The sequence below is a fragment of the Paramisgurnus dabryanus genome, chromosome 12, assembly GCF_030506205.2.
Source record: "Paramisgurnus dabryanus chromosome 12, PD_genome_1.1, whole genome shotgun sequence".
NCBI lineage: Eukaryota > Metazoa > Chordata > Actinopteri > Cypriniformes > Cobitidae > Paramisgurnus > Paramisgurnus dabryanus.
The window spans coordinates 14895964-14912824 of record NC_133348.1 but is presented as its reverse complement, the minus strand read 5'-3'; the positions used below and the strand labels follow the sequence as shown (position 1 = coordinate 14912824).

The 16861-nt window shown below is 35.1% G+C and overlaps 1 protein-coding gene across 1 annotated transcript in view; it reads right to left on the bottom strand.

The window, feature by feature from the left end:
* The window catches only part of rab32a (RAB32a, member RAS oncogene family), a 28167-nt gene that overhangs the window by 3071 nt on the left and 8235 nt on the right, over positions 1-16861 (bottom strand). The window contains exon 2 of the mRNA XM_065256777.2: positions 7660-7937. Within this exon, the coding sequence (XP_065112849.1) occupies positions 7660-7937 (278 nt within the window). The remainder of the gene's footprint in view (positions 1-7659; positions 7938-16861) is intronic.

Here is a 16861-nt window from a genome sequence, read left to right as displayed (position 1 = left end):
ATGATAAAAGAGACGCTCACGTTCACAAAATACACGCAAGACACTTCCATAACAGTAAACACTGATTACGCATGAGATGATGCGAGTATCTTGCAAACGCGAGCGTCTCATTTATCATAAACCCTTTAGAACACACACACACACACACACACACACACACACACACACAGAGCAGTGGGCAGTTATCTCTACAGTGCCCGGAGAGCAATTAGGGTTAAGGTTAAGCTGAGGTAAATAGCAGTGTAACAAGCAGGATAATGTACAGGCATCCGGTTGTTATCATGAAAACAGTGTGATACATTTTTTTGCTTAATTTAAGTACAATTAAAAAGTTCAATTGTCAAATTGTCATGTTTGTTAAAAGAATCATGAGATTGTTGTGCATGAAATGATGTGCATGGGGCATTGTGAAACTTGTTTGAACTGTACCCACAGACATGCTATGAAATTATGATAATCGATTTGAACTACAGAGCTCGCAGAATCCCTGTGGCCTGCCCACATGGTGATACATGGTGCATGCTCAAAAAACAAACACTCTCTCTCAGTCTCTCACGGTTTGTAATCGGAATTTTTTTTTTTTTTGCAAATGTCTGGAACATCTTTCAATGTAATTTCTCTCCACAGGGACTGGCTTGTGTTTCATTCAGTACTGAATTGTGAATGCCTTATACATTCCAATTCAGTTCTAGTATTGAAATCGATATTTTCAAGGTAGCGAACACAGAACTATGATTGACACAGAGAATGAGAAACCATTTTTACCTTGTCTTTGTTGAATAATGGTAGTCTACCCTCATTCACAAACATACAAAACATGCTAAACATCTCAGTCTCATAGAAATTCCTCTTTTAGAAATGTCAGCCAGAAAACAGCCCTATCTGAAAAACTGATGCTTATGACTCACAGGCATCTAACTGCCCCTCCACTTTAAAATAATTGGCTACATTTTTTGAGTGGCAGCAAAGTCAGCCAATCAGTAATGAGATTGCAAGTTAAGCCAGTAGGGGGAGCCAAATAGGTGCAAAACCACTTGTTTAAAATCCCCCACCCTAATAGAGCTATCTGAGAGAGGTTTTTAGGAAGCTTCTAAGGCATTACAGACCCAAACAAAAACATTTTTGTCTACATGTCACATCACAGAACAAGGATATATACTCCGTTCAATCATTCTATGTCACCTTTAATTGAATGATAGAAATTAATGTAACTACAGTAAGTGTAGTTTGTAATACGCAACCAAACATATCTTATATTCAGCATATACAGTTTTTCCATAAACATTAGATGATGTTAAAATCTATATTATATGCCAAATATAAAAGTTGCTATTTTCATTTACACTGTTTGATTACATAATATCAGTAAATGCATTAACTAACATGAACAAACAATGAACAACATATTTTTACATTTTCGTTATTGTTACTTAACTCTTTCACCGCCAGCGTTTTTTAAAGTTGCCAGCCAGCGCCAGCGTTTTTCATGATTTTCCCCAAAGTTTAATGCCTTCCAGAAAATGTTCTTTTTTAAATATATAAACATACAATATACCAAATGAAAGAACAGACCCTCTGCTTTCAAACAAAAAGAAACGTTTCATCCTATCTTCAGTGGTTCTTTCGTAATCAGCTTTTGAATATGGGTAGGTTTCTGCAAAAACACCACATTTTCAGCAAAAAGCAGAGATAACTCCATTTTTGTGACGGACTTTTCATAGAGATCCCATTCAGAGAGATCTTTAAAACAGACACAGACATGCAGCCGCTTGCCATAAAGCAATACTTCCGGGTTTAAAAAGTTGCGGAAAGACGGAAAATGTCGTCATTGGCAGTTAAGCGTTTTCTTTTGATTGACGAGACATCTCGTCAATGGCGGCGAAAGAGTTAATACCTATACAATTGTTCATTGTTTGTAATAGTATTTTGTGCATTAACTAATGTTCATAAATACAACTTTTGCTACAACTATTTTCAATTTGTAGCAGTAAATGTTAAAATTAGCATGTAAGACTGCAAAAGTACAGTATTGTCAATGTCATGTTAACTAATGCATGTTAAAAAAAACCTTACACTCTCAGAAATAAAGTTACAAAACTGTACCTTTTCTGTCACTGGGGCTGTACCCTTTAAAAAAGTACAGCTTTGAACCTAAGGATTTCATTTTAGTACCTCAGAAGTACATGCTGGGACCAAAGAGAGCTTATAAGTACCTCAAAAATACATATTGGTATCTCAAAGGTACATATTGGTACTAAATGTTTACACATCTGTACCTAATGGTCCATACATTAACCTTCTTAAAGGGTGCTGCCCCACTTACAGCTAGGTGACATATTTTGACTTTTTTCTAACAATGTAGGTCCTTAAGGTACAGTAATCTACCCAAAATTATATTCTGTTTTGTTTTCCTGTAAAGGTACCAAACAGAAACTTAGGGTACAGCCCCAGTGACAGAAAAGGTACAGTTTTGTACCTTTATTTCTGACAGTGTACTGTAAAGTGTTATCATATATTTAAATAACACATATTTTTGAAGTTTATTCTAAATAAAGATAAAGATATACTATTTTTTTATCACATATTTTTAATAATAATATATCTTATGTAATTTTTTGGTCCATTTTGCCTTTATTTAATAGACGGTAAGTTAGGAAAGGAGAGTACAGGGTGGAGAGAGGGGTATACATTTTTGGATGTCCAGTGATATCATATAGTACATATCAGAAAATAAGGTTTGAAGTAGGCCAACTGATAACTGATAATGTCTGAACTCTGCTAAGTGGTTAAAAAAGGACACATAAAATTGTTAAAACATTTTAAAGGCCACATATCATGAAAATCTGACTTTTCCATGTTTAAGTGCTATAATTGGGTCTCCAGTGCTTGTCAACATAGAAAATGTGAAAAAGAACAACCCAGTAACTTAGTTTTGTTAAACAATTCTCTGCAAGCATGTGAAAAATAGGTCTTTGAAATTTGGTTCCCCTTGTGATGTCAGAAGGGGACAATTCCACCCCTTTATCTGCACTATCCAACCACGGCAATGCCAATTAGTGCAGAGATCAGCTCATTTGCATGTTAAAGGGCAAACCCAAAAACGACACATTTTTGCTCACACCTACAAAGTGGCAAGTTTAACATGCTATAATAAATTGTCTATATGATATTTTGAGCTAGAACTTTACATACGTACTCTGGGGACACAGTCTGGTAAAATGTCCCCTCTAAGGGTAAAACCTTCAAATAGACTTGTGACAGAAAGACTCCTTAGACATTGCCGTACAGTCGGCACAGAGGCTTGTTTAAACACAAAAAGGTTGTCATAGATGAGAGCTGACACATTAACCATCAACACACAAGCATGCGTGTGCACACAAATGCATGTGACAGGTGCCAGAGCTGAGCTCCCTGCCAGACATCTGTGTGTTGAGTCCCTAATGGTGAGATCTATTTCAGAAACATGTGCTTATGCAGACCGAGGGCTGTGACACCTTCTGTTAAACAGTGAGGTCCAGACACCATAGGCAGACAGAAACCCAACAAAATTGCACTTTTTAAATAGCCAGACGTGTGACTAGAAATCTTTTATGGGGTACATTCAAGCAGGGTGTTAAATACCTACCCAAATCAGACAATGCATTCCCTAGAGTAAACAGATTGACATTTCCTTCTCCCTGTTCCTATGTTTTCTTCCTTTCCCTTTAGGCTATTTCTTTACAGGCGTCAAACAAGGGCTCCTTCAGCAACTTTGTTTATCCATCCGGCAACCCGAAGTTATGTGAGTTTGTGTGTGCAGGAAAGAAAGGGAAGATTAATACGCAAAAGAAAAATATCAGTAAGGGTGCTGACGTAAGACTGTAAACACGTCTTAACTCATCCAAGCTTCAGGTGATCATTTTAGATCGGTGACCATGTATCTTGACAGCCCATTTGTTATAATAAAACAAGTGAAACTCAGCATTGTGCAGGTACTACAAATCTTCTTTTATATAGAGAGAACATGATCTTAATGTCAAATCTCTAATGGAAAGTGTGATCCCCAGTGTTTTAAAGGAACTGTTTATTAGTTGTCTTAAATAACCAAATGTATGTTCATTTTCTGCCTGTACAAAGTATTATGGGAGGCTGAGGTAAATATAGCTAAGGTACAGAATACTCATGCATATGACTTGATTATTGTACTTGTGGATGATCTAAAGCCTACATAAATATCCAGCAGCCTTTTGTTGTTTAAAAGGAACCATCCAAAGTTGTAAACAGGTCCAGAGCAGTGGTTCTCAAACTTTTTCAGTGTGCAGCCCCCCTTGTGTACAGGGCATTCCTTTGCGGCCCCCCAAAGAAAATTTATGACAAAAACAGTTCTAAAATGTAACATTTTAATTAAAGTAGTGTTGTTGGTTGGTAGGCTTGTTTTTCGGTTTAATTACACAGAATTCATAATAACATAATAAATCTAGATTAATCTCTTACAAAATAAAAGTAATTTTTTGCATAATATATGAGTTTGTGCTGTGTGTAAATATTATGTATATTTAAACACACACACACACACACACACACACACACACACACACACACACACACACACACACACACACACACACACATATATATATACACACACACACATTTAAGAAATGTATTATTTATATATCGTTTTTTATTTATATATAATTTAGAATATATAAAAATATAAATGATATATATATATATATATATAGACATATGTAAATGTTTCTTAAATACATACATGAATGTGTGTGTATTTATATATACATAATAATTACACCCAGCACAAACTCATATGTTATGCAAAAAATTACTTTTATTTTGTATGAGATTAATCTAGATTAATCTATGCCCGGCACTATTAAAAATATTAATTGACAACAATTTTTACACAATTTTTTAAAGTTTGAAGTATTTTAAAATTGAATTAACAAAAAATATTTATTAAGTTATTAAGTTAACAAGTATTAGCAAAGTTACAGTTAATTTTGCTAAATGTTTCTGAAAGGACTTCACTGAGGCAATAAGAGCAGAACGTGCATTATGTTTGTTTTCTTAATTTTGCAAAAAGCACAAAATTTTGTTTCTATTGGGAGTGGACAAAAAACTCGACACTTTAACGTTTTAAATGATGATAAATAATGTTAAAAATCAACAGAGTATTTTGAGTCTCTTTTGCACTGATAAAAAAACCCCGCAACCACTGGGTGTTGAACAAACAATATTTTTTTTTCAAAAGTGTACTTATTAATCTTTGTTAATGCCAATACAATTGATCATGTTAGTTCATTGTTCATTAACTAATGTTTACATCTCCAACTTTTGATATCAAATATGTATCAGTAAATGCTATAATTGGTTACCATTATTTCTCAAAATATCCTCCTTTGTGTGCATCATAACAAAGAAGTTTATACAGGTTTGTAACACCATGAGGGTGAGTAAATGATGACAGAATTTTCATTTCTGGGTGAACTATCCCTTTAATATTTTTTACTATGTAGGGTTATTTATGTAGAAAACCTAAAAAAAAAAAACTTTTGGTGGGTTTTACAGGCAGGGTCAGAAATATAATCATATGAACAATCACAAAACTCACCCTACTTATCTTCTGATAAGACCACGAAGAGCTAAATCCACTGGAGGTGGGAGAACATTTTCTAACATGGCTATTTAGTTTTAGGACAATCTTCCTGGGAGTGTTTGAGGCTCAGACATGCTCTCTTTCTTTAAGCCCACACTGACTTGTGTTTAGCCAGGCATGTCGTTCAAAGACCATAGTCTGTTTTTAATCCTCCTGCACCCGTGCTTTCGGCTTGCTTACTGGGGTGTTTGTGAGGTACTTTTTTTGTGAAGTTCCTTAAGAACAATATGTTTGAAAGTGCTATTTAAATAAATAAAAGATATTAAACATTGCTCATTAGGACCTGGGTGTGAATCCATTTCCAGTCAGGCCCGGCTCCAGATATAAGGCTGTTTACACTTGGTATTTAGATGTGTTTTCATCGATCGGATCACAAGTGGACGAGAGAGACACATTACGTTTACACCTGGTATTTAAATCCGTCTCTTTTGTCCACTTTCAACCACTTCTGTCCTGAATACTGTGAGGGGACGGTCCGTGAGACGGTGGGCGAGTCTCTCTGCTGTCATTCAAACGCGAGCGGGAGTAATTATGAGTTTATATGGACGCAAACTAATATTATGTCGGAGTCCACTGCTTGTTTAGCAAGAAAACATGCTGCACAGTGTTTTGTACGTTTATATGTTAGAGCTTTCTCTGAATTTTCAGCGCAATTGATGAAATAGGATCGCGCAACTTTCAAGCTTTCAAAACGAAACTACGGAGAACACCCGCAGTAGTTTTATCAATGAAAGGCTAAAAATAGCGCTGTTCACCGTATGTTCACGCCAGAAGTAAAAAAAAAAGACGTAAAACTTGTATTTAATGCCTCAGATTAGATAAATGGGCGGAGAGAAGGCGGTCGCGTGTGGCTGTTCAAACACATTCAACCACATTTGAGTTCCGCAACTCCAAAGCAATCCGATCGAAAGTGGTTTCGACTACCTCTGGATGTGGTTGAAAGTGGTCGAAAGTGGACGCGTTCAAAACGTTTTGAACACCGTTTACACCTGGCATTAACGTCGTACACTTGTGATCCAATCGACGAAAATGCATGTTAATGCCAAGTGTAAACAGCCTCTAAGATGAAAGGTGGGCCAAGTGATATTCCAGGTGGGCCGGTTGGATTGGGGGGGTTTAATGCTTTAATCTCACATGCATATAGTTTTAATATAATATATTTAAGACAATTGTTAGGGTTGTTTGTTATTGTTGTGTTTTCTTCATTTTTTATATTTTTTGTACATATTTTGGAACTATTAAGTAACTTTGTATATATAAAAATGGTTAACATGTTTATTTTTACATTCTCTCTTTTTTGCATTTGTAATTTTTTTTGACCCCTTAACAGATCTTGTATCAATAAGGTAACTTTAGATTTGATAAAAAGGATCAGTTCCTTTAAAATAACTATTAACATCAACTAAAACAAACTTGTTACAAACTAAAAATGTTAATTTTATCTGAAATGATGAAAATATAGTATAACATTACAGATTTTTGGCCAAAAGATTGGCTGTTATGTGGTGTGGGGCCAAGTCTCTGATTGGGTGGGCCAGGCCCACTCAGGCCCCCCGTGAAGCTGGGCCGGTTTCCAGTCATCACCCAATCTCTTTCCATTTCCCCATCCCCCCTTTTCCTGTTACACCAAACATTTTAAAACAACAACCTACTTAAAACATGGCCTAAAGATAAGACACATAGTTTCTCCATTGCATCACATGACGAGTCACACATTGCACATTTGACATTTGTCTGGTGATCTATGCACGAGGAGTGGCTCATGTTCTTAAGACGGCCACAGTTTAAGTCTAATACCATTGAGAATGTCAGTCATCTTAAACACATGATCTAATGCAGTATGGCAGCTCTCATGGTCGTCTGAGCAGATTAATCAGGAAAGGTGTACTACTTCTATTCTTAGCAAAAATGTTCTACAAGTGTCTACAAGTTCCAACTCCTTATGTTTCATCAAATACAAACAAACTTTAAATTAGTGTGTGCCTTTAATGAGTGCACGTTACCTTAGCTGACGTTTCGAACCAACCCAAAAATCCAGTTTCTTTGCAGAAGTTGTCCATAAGAGAAGTGCTGTTGGATCCGTCTTTCTTCTGATCACATTTATTGGCCAGAAGGACAGAAGGGATTGGATCACCATTGGCTAGTTTCACCTTGCTGTCCAAGTCATGCTTCCACTTTGAAACGGCTTCAAACGTAGAGTTTCGAGTAATGTCAAAAACAACAAACGCACCCACTGCCTCCTTATAGTAAACCCTGGTCATGTTCCCAAAGCGTTCTTGACCTAAACAGGACACAAAAGAAAAACATTTTTGGGATCATACAAACATCACACAATGCACACCATTTTAGATGTTTAACCGCATTAACATGGTTTGTGAATTTAAATTATTTTTAGTGTGTTAAAAAAAGTAAAAAATAACAATTATGTTTAAAACTATGGAAATACACCATATATTATATTGACTCCTTGGGTGATGTCATATCTGTGTAATACTTTACTTGTCTGTAATAAAGCTTAAACCATATAACCCATAAATCTTAACTCTTTGGTTTCCTTAGGTCTTCTGGTTTCCGTATTGATCCATAAGATTAATTTGATTAATTATTTGATCGCGTATTTCTGTCTGATTCACAGCTTTAAAGCAACACTATGTAGTTTTTTTACCTTTAAATAATGTCTCTAAAATTATTTCAGTGATAGAACAACTTTTAACTGGACAAATTGTACTGTTGCTGCAACCTGAGCAGCCTCCTAGCTGCTACAAGCACACTCTGAAAGTGGCGGTGGAGGGTAGGAAACACAGCCCCGCCCCTCCCCCGCCTGCAGAAGAGTGTCTGATACCAGGCACTGTTGGGATTTTCAACCACATGGGGGAGCTGTAAGTCATTTTTACATGGAAACTACAGAGTGTTGCTTTAACAAATCGATTGATACCAATTCAAATTTAGTTTATTTACTCATCTTTTATGAATGTTTTTAAAAGGAATAGTCCACCAAAAATGAAAACCATGTTAAGCACCATATAAGCAGATAACATGATGCCATTTTAATATAAATTGATCTGTTTATGTTCAACTAAAGAATGGAAATCCTATACTGTATATCTGGGATGGCATGAAGGTAAATTATGAGTGAAATGGCATATTTGAAAAGCTATTCCTTTAAAGGGATAGTTCACCCAAAAATGAAAATTCTGTCATCATTTTCTCATCCTTATGTTGTTACAAACGTTTTTTTCTGATAAACACAAAAGAAGATATTTTGGTCAATGATGGTGAGCGCACAGCTGATTGTAACCATTGGCTTCCATAGTAGAAAAACAAATTTGTGATTAATGATGAAGAAGATATTTTGATAAATGATGGTAAGCACACAGTTGTCGATACCTATTGAATTCCATTGTTTTTGTTTTTCCTACCATCGAAGTCAATGGATCCAATCAGCTGTGTGCTTACCATCATTTCTTAAAATATCTTCTTTTGTGTTAATCAGAAAAAAGAAATTCATACAGGTTTAGAACAACATGAGGATAAGAAAATAATGACAGAATTTTCATTTTTTGGTGATATCCCTTTAAAGTCATGATGCACATTTACATTTATGCATTTGGCAGACGCTTTTATCCAAAGTGAATTGCAGTGCATTCAGTCAATACATTTATCCGTATGTGTCTTCTTTGGGATCGAACCCATGACATTTGCATTGCTAATGCAATTCTCTAACCATTGAGCTATAGACTCATGATGTTTCCAGTATAAATGTAAGAAATTATAAATCCTCAGTGCTAGCTAAAATAGTTTATGTTCAGCAGTACCACATTGTGCTCATTACTGTTCCATCCCACAGAACACAATGTATCTGTGGTGAGTGTGGACAGATGCGTCTAAGATCTGCTCCTCCGTCTCACAGTTCATCTCGCCTGGGGAAAGATAAAGCCTACCACTGCGCAATATCTTCGAAAGCTAGACTGACAGAAAAAGAGAGCGAAAAATTTACCCAGCGGTAGTTGCTAATAACACATCAAAGAGGTCCCTTTGGTATCTTTCTCACCTAAATTCACCACAGAGATTTCTTCCTTGCTTTACTGCATGACATACTGGCTTGATATGCAAAACCAAAGAGAATACACCAAGCCTTTATTTTTAAGTGTACATTTTATATATAATGTAAAAAACAGAACAGAATGAATAGACAAAGGGCAGATGTTTGTAATAAGAAAGGAGAATGTAACAGCTTTTTGGATCATAAGTGAAAATGGCATCGCTTGAGGAAAGAAACTGAGCTTGACCTCTTTTCTGGTATAACACACTGGCATAAATACTGAGAGGTTGTGAGAAGGAAACTAAATTGAGAAAAAGACAGAGGAAAAACAGCCAATTAGAGACAGACTGAATGGTATAAAAATTAGGGAAAGACACAATGAACTTTTTAAATCTGAACCCTAGACCTCTTATTGTAAATTGGACAAACTGACACTGTACAAACCAACCATATGGTATATCATACCATCATTTATTGACACTCCTAAGACTTTTGCACAATCAAAACAAAAAAATCTGCAGCAAATTTATCTCAATATGACACCTCAAATATATCATACAAATAATTTATCTCCTGGAAAAATGGTTTTAGCGTTATAACAAATGTGAAACCCACCGATAGGTTCTTCTTTTTTGCAATATTGGAGCTTGAAAGATACAGTCTTCATTCACTTTCATTTATATGCAAAAACGTGACAACTCGTTCTTTAAACAAATTCAACGAGGAATGACAGATTGACTTCAGAGCAGTCCACAAGTCTAGAAAGCTCGTAGATGCAGCAGTTAAGTCAGAGCTCGAATCACTGTCATCTCTGTCTCTGATCTGAGTTCAGTCCGATCACAGGCCTGTCTGCAATGCCTGACACTACTTTGTTTTCTCTTTCTCCATCTCGGAAGCCCGAAAAAGGCAGAAGTGCAGTGAAGCTTTGTGTGTATGTACGTCTGTAAAGGTATGACCATATTTGGGATCAAATGTTTTTCTTTTCAAATTCAGTGAATTATGTGTGACCCTGGACCAGAAAACCTGGCACAAGTTGCTAGGGTATATTTGGAGAGTTTAGTTCCAAAACGCGATAAACGCCATTAAAAAAAATTGTTACCGCCAAAATCGTTATTGTATCAGGTCAGTCTTAAAGAGTCAATTCTTTATTGTATGCTAAATCTGATATCCAATGTGTTATTCTGTCTTCTTTTCTCCCTTTTTGTCCTCCTTCTCTGCAGAATGCAATAAATCCGCTTGACCAATCACAGCGCACCATTCCACGCATTGTAACAATAATGGCGCTTTGAATACACACAGAATCCTAGTTTTCCTCTTAATTTTTCTACTTTGTACTTTCTGATCAACAAACAAACAAAAACAACTTAGTAATTTTGATGGCATTGATAGAACTATGGTGGTTTTCTGTGGCGGAGAAGAAACGTAAGCCATCAAAATCAAATAATTTACGTGAGAAGGACTCGGAAGAGGGAAAACACTGGCTATTGCTTGTTCTCACCCGACAGCATCAAACTTCTGTCATGCTAACACATTAAACCCAGGGGATCTTATGAAAAACTTTTCATTATTTTACTCAAAGTCAACGGAAATCGAGCAGGACCTAAACATTTTACAGCTGATCACTGTCAAAAAAGTTCAGGGATGACGTCCGAAGGATGACCGCAGCAATGACAGTGTTCTTAATATGACAAAGAAAGTGTTTTGATTAATGCCATTAATGTTTATTTTTATCAGTGTATACCACTAGTCAACTAAATGAATATATAATATGGCAAAGATGAATGCAAATTTGTATACTGAATCAATAGATTTATAGCATTTCGAAAAAACTTGTCATGGATTTATTGCATTTTGTTTTTATAATAAATCTTTGAAAATCTAATTATGGATTAGAATTTTTAATGTTATTATAATTATATAATTTATTAGAAGTTTGTAATAGAAAAAAGTGGTTTTCATCTTGTCACTTTCTTGGTATAGAAAACCCATTTTTACAAAATTAGTCAAATGGATTTATTGCGTTTTGGAACCAAACTCTTCATTTGTAACAATACCAACAAGACATTGTATGGGTCAAAATTATTGCTTTTTTATGCCAAAATCATGTTTACATGAAGATATTGTGAAAAATGTCATATACCGTAAATACATATAATAAAAAATAATATGTTGCGAAGGACTTAATTTGGACAACTTTAAAGGCAATTTTCTCAATAATTTGATTATTGTTTTTTCACCCACATATTCCAGATTTTCAAATAGGACAGCTTATTTTAAAAAATGACCTATGGTTTTGTGTCACATATAGATTTGTTTGGGCATTTAAAATAGCTTCACTATTTGACAAGCTCATAAATCGTCCAAATCATGTTTATCTTTATATGGGGTCACATATTTTATCGTATTGTCTCCCATCTGCCTAGAATCTGCAAAATTTTCCTCATGGCATTTAATAAAGCAGCTTCTTAATGTTTCACCCCGAGATGAATTTTAAAGAATAGTGAAGGAGTTCTGATATATTCTGAGCTTCTTTTTTTGGCTGCTTTTTCTTTAATAAAAAGTCTAAGTCATCTATTTCAAAAATAAGAGCAGTATCTATCTGACACCAAAACAATGAGGTTTAAGGATGACCGCAATAATTTTAAACAGATATAGGCTTCATTTAGTCTTAAATCTTCAAACAAAAGCATTTCAAGACTTTGACTGCAGCTCAGGGACTCAAATGAATCATTTAACAGGTTCATTTTCATGCAAAAGAACCACTTCACTAAAATAAATCACACTTCCTAAAGCTAGAAATAATAGAACAAAAATCTAGAACATGCTTTGTTTCTGCTTCAGTTCACTCTAAAATATAACAATAGTATATAACACCTCTGCATTACTGTCAGACTGAAAAAATAAAGCTAAGTAGCATCTCCAGTTTTAGTTAATTACTCATTAAAACAACATTCAATACATATAGGTTAATAACGTGTGTAGACCATATCAATTTGATACCAGTGATCAGCATAAAATCTTAAGAGTACATTTTACCCCCCAACGGCCTAAGTTTCATTATCTTGGCTCATTCTGTTACGTACTTCACACGCCAAAAGCTCCTCAGGTCTCTCTGCAGATAATTGCTCTTGATTGTTGGTCTAAATTTAGACCATTTAACCTCAGGTGAACACACAGGAGGGCTGACACACAAGAAGACAAAACCTCATTTTTGGCTCGTAGTCAATTTTGGGCACACAGCCCTTAAAATTATTTTAAAAGCTCGACGAATAAATTAAGCACCCAGAGACTAAGAGAAAGTAAATGAAAAATGAATTGGGTGAGCTGGGTCAGCTGTCACAGAGCAAGTCAAGAGTGAAAAACTCCTTCATGTTCCTGGAAACAACATGTACCCATGTAGTGATCCACAATACTCCATGAAAGCCATGGACTGGCATCTTCTTTAAATTAAAAATGTATTGATGCGATTATGGAAAAGAGGAGTCAGTATTGTTTGACTAAGCAAATTTAGTGCTTTAATGAAAGTAAGATACTTAATGAAAGAGAAAAAGAGAAGTATGGTGAAAGTAGAGGTTTAGCACAACATAAAAAAAGGCTAAATGGAGTAGTGCGTTTTTGTATTAACCCGAGACAAAGCCACAGATGTAAGGGTTTCACAATAACAGGTGCATTCCCTGGTCCCTGAAAATAAAATGAGGAAGTAGAGAAAAGTACTGTCCTGTAGTTTGTACAATTCAAAGAAACACACAGTTTTAGAGGTAAAGTAATGGGCTATCGGCTGACTTTTAGTTTTACTTTTTTTCTGTTCTCAATAATCGAGCTCCAAACTATTCATGCAGAGAATGAGAGAGTGTCAATAGTTGTGCGGCGGGAGATCTTTTTCCCATCTCTCTGGAAGCAATGTACTGAATCAATCACCATTTATCACCAATCAATGGACTTGTTTTTACATCTCACAACAGAATCAATGAGACAACTCACAAAAGACTAGCCTGTAGCATGTTTAAATATAGCATGGCACAACATTGACAGTTTTACAACAATTAAAAGGAACTGGTGTAAACAAGAGCTTTGATTCTATTGTGGTAATAGAGATGGGCAGATCAATGCTTTGAAAACGGACAATTGATTTATGATAAATATGATAAGAAGTATGCTAATGTGTTTTATTGACACGGGACTACTATCATGTCAATACAAAAAATATTTTATGGCCAAAAGTATGTAAATAAATAATTAATAATTAAGTATAAATGACAAAATGTTAATGTATATATTTGTGCAGGCCAGGCAAATTCTTTCACAGCAAGTCATATGATAAAAATGTATTGTTTAATGGCAAAACAAAAGAAATTTGCACCCTATGATGTTACTGATTTACTGCAATTGTTACACAATGTCAAGAAAAAAGAAACAAAAATAGTCCCTATAGCTGTCACTGGGCTGGTACCCTTTGAAAAAGTACACCTTTGTACCTATGAGTCTTTATTAGTACCTCAGAGATCCATATTGGTACCAAAGAGTGCATATTAGTACCTTAAAAGTATTGGTACAAATCTATACCTATAGTCATGAGACCTTTTAGTAACAGCTTGGGACTTTTTTACCATTTTCTCTGACAGTGTATGATGCAGTTCAATTTTAAAGGGGACATTTCACAAGACTTTTTTAATGTGTCAAATAAATCTTTGGTGTCCACAGAATATGTTTGTAAAGTTTTTACTCAAAATATCATATAGATAATTTATTATAGCATGTTAAAATTGGCACTTTGTACAGGTGTGAGCAAAAATGTGCTGTTTTTGGGCGTGTCCTTTAAAATGCAAATTAGCTAATATCTGCAAAAAGTGGCAGTGCCGCGGTTGGATAATGCAGATTAAGGGGCAGTATTATCCCCTTCTGACATCACAGGGGGAGCCAAATTTCAATGACATGCTTGCAGAGAATAGTTTACCAAAACTAAGTTACTGGGTTGATCTTATTCACATTTTCTAGATTAATACAAGCACTGGGGACCCAATTATAGCACTTCAAATTTTCTTGATATTTCGCCTTTAAGATATAACTTTTAATCCAATGTGAAGACAACGTTTTCTTTACACTAAAAAAAGTATATTTAACAATTAATTTTGATTTAACATGATTGATGCGGTTTCGGTTTCAAACACAATTGCATCTTTTTAAACGTTTTGGCTTAACTTGACGTTTTCATTTAGAAAAAAAAACATGATTTAGTCAAGTACCTCAAACAGTCAAAATAATAAAGTTTTCATCAAGTTTACTTATTTTAAACATGTTAATTCAACTTGATTTTTTAAAATGTAGGCGGGAGATTTTCAGTTCCCAGCTTATTTGCATGGGACTGAATAATGGAGAGCAAATGTAGAAATAAAGTGCTATTTTATCCATTTTTAATCAAGATAAAAAGGAGGATTCTAGTGTTCTGTTGTGTAAGTATATAAAAGAGTTTGTGTTTTGTTTGTGGTTTTTAGAAAGTTACCATTGTGCTGAAGAATAGAGCATTTGCTTAGGTGCGAACAGACTTACTAAATATATTTTTGAATGTTGCTTGATCTGAAGGTATTATAATGTATTATACATCGCCATGATCAGCTATTAAATTCTGATCTTTATGCCAGCGTGCATTGTTTAAAAAGTAAGTTAAAACCACTGATCTATATAAATGACTGGATTGCGCATGACGTCACAATTGTGAAGCCACCGCGGCGCCATGTTGGTATGCCCAAACATTCTATTAAATCAATAGACGTTATCAGATTTTTATGATAAAACATCACTTTACTAGTCTTTGTTTTTTTATCTGAAGTTACCCTGTACATTATTACAATGCAAACGTCCTAAGCATGTACATAGTTATTTACTGAAAGTGCCGTGATTGGATATTGCGGATAAGGGGTGGTTTATCCCCTTCTGACATCACAAGGGGAGCTAAATTTCAATTACCTATTTTTTCACATGCTTGTGGAGAATGGTTTATCAAAATTTAAGTTACTGGGTTAATTTTTCCACATTTTATAAGTCGATACAAGCACTGAGGACACTTACACATGGAAAAAGTCAGATTTTCATGATATGTCTTTAAATAATTGAGAAGAGCTTACAATACAGTAAGTTAATTTCATGTTGAGAAACCGTGGCACAATTACATGGAACCACTGTCCATGATTAAATATAATTTGTTGAAGCCATTTTGCTAATGTTTTTTTGTTTTTTATTGGATCACTTGTTAATTAACATTTTAAATTGCATTGCATTCATATTTAACATACTTAAATGAATATTAAGTATAAATCTTGTCAATATGACATGTTGTTTTAATGAAAATCATTATAAAATGTTAATAGGAAAATATATTTAAAAAAAACTCCCAAAGTGGACTAGGAGTCTGGGGTTAAGTCCATATTATGTCTGTAAAAGCTGCATACTTGTGATTTCATATGCTTGATGTTATTCACAAATACCCAAATCTGTTAAAAGCCAAACCTGTTATGTGATGTCCACACACTTTTAGCCATGTAAAAAAAATCAAGGCACACAGTTCAGTCTCATGACCTCGGCAGCGAATGAAAGAAACACATATAGTACAGAAATTCTATTGATCCATAGTAAACTGCTCTTTACACCTCCTGATGCTCATGTGAGATGAAACAAAACTGGGAACTTGTCTTGATTTATCGGTATTGTTCATTGTATTACATTAATAGGGCTACACAATATATCAAAAATCATATTTAACCACATCAAAACAAACCTTTGCATTCATAAATATATCATCCAACCTAAATGGTTGTGATGCTTTATACAAGATCACTATAAAGCTGGAGACTGCAAAAAAAGATGAGATGGCGGCGGAGGTAGACAGGGATACTCACGGTCCATAGCCATGACAACCTGAAGTTTCTCCTGCATGGCCTTTATCAAGATAACAATCTTGTGGGTGTGTTGCTATGGCAACAGTCCAAGCCAGACGAGCCAGCTGCATATTTTTTGTGGTGCTCCGTCGAACAGAAAAACACTTCAGACACTACGCTACGTTCCCAACCAACAGCACACAAGGCAACGCATGGCTAATAACTAGCGACAGAGATGTCATGGTGCACTGGAAGCGAATGCTTGCATCAACCCATCACTAAAAACTGTAA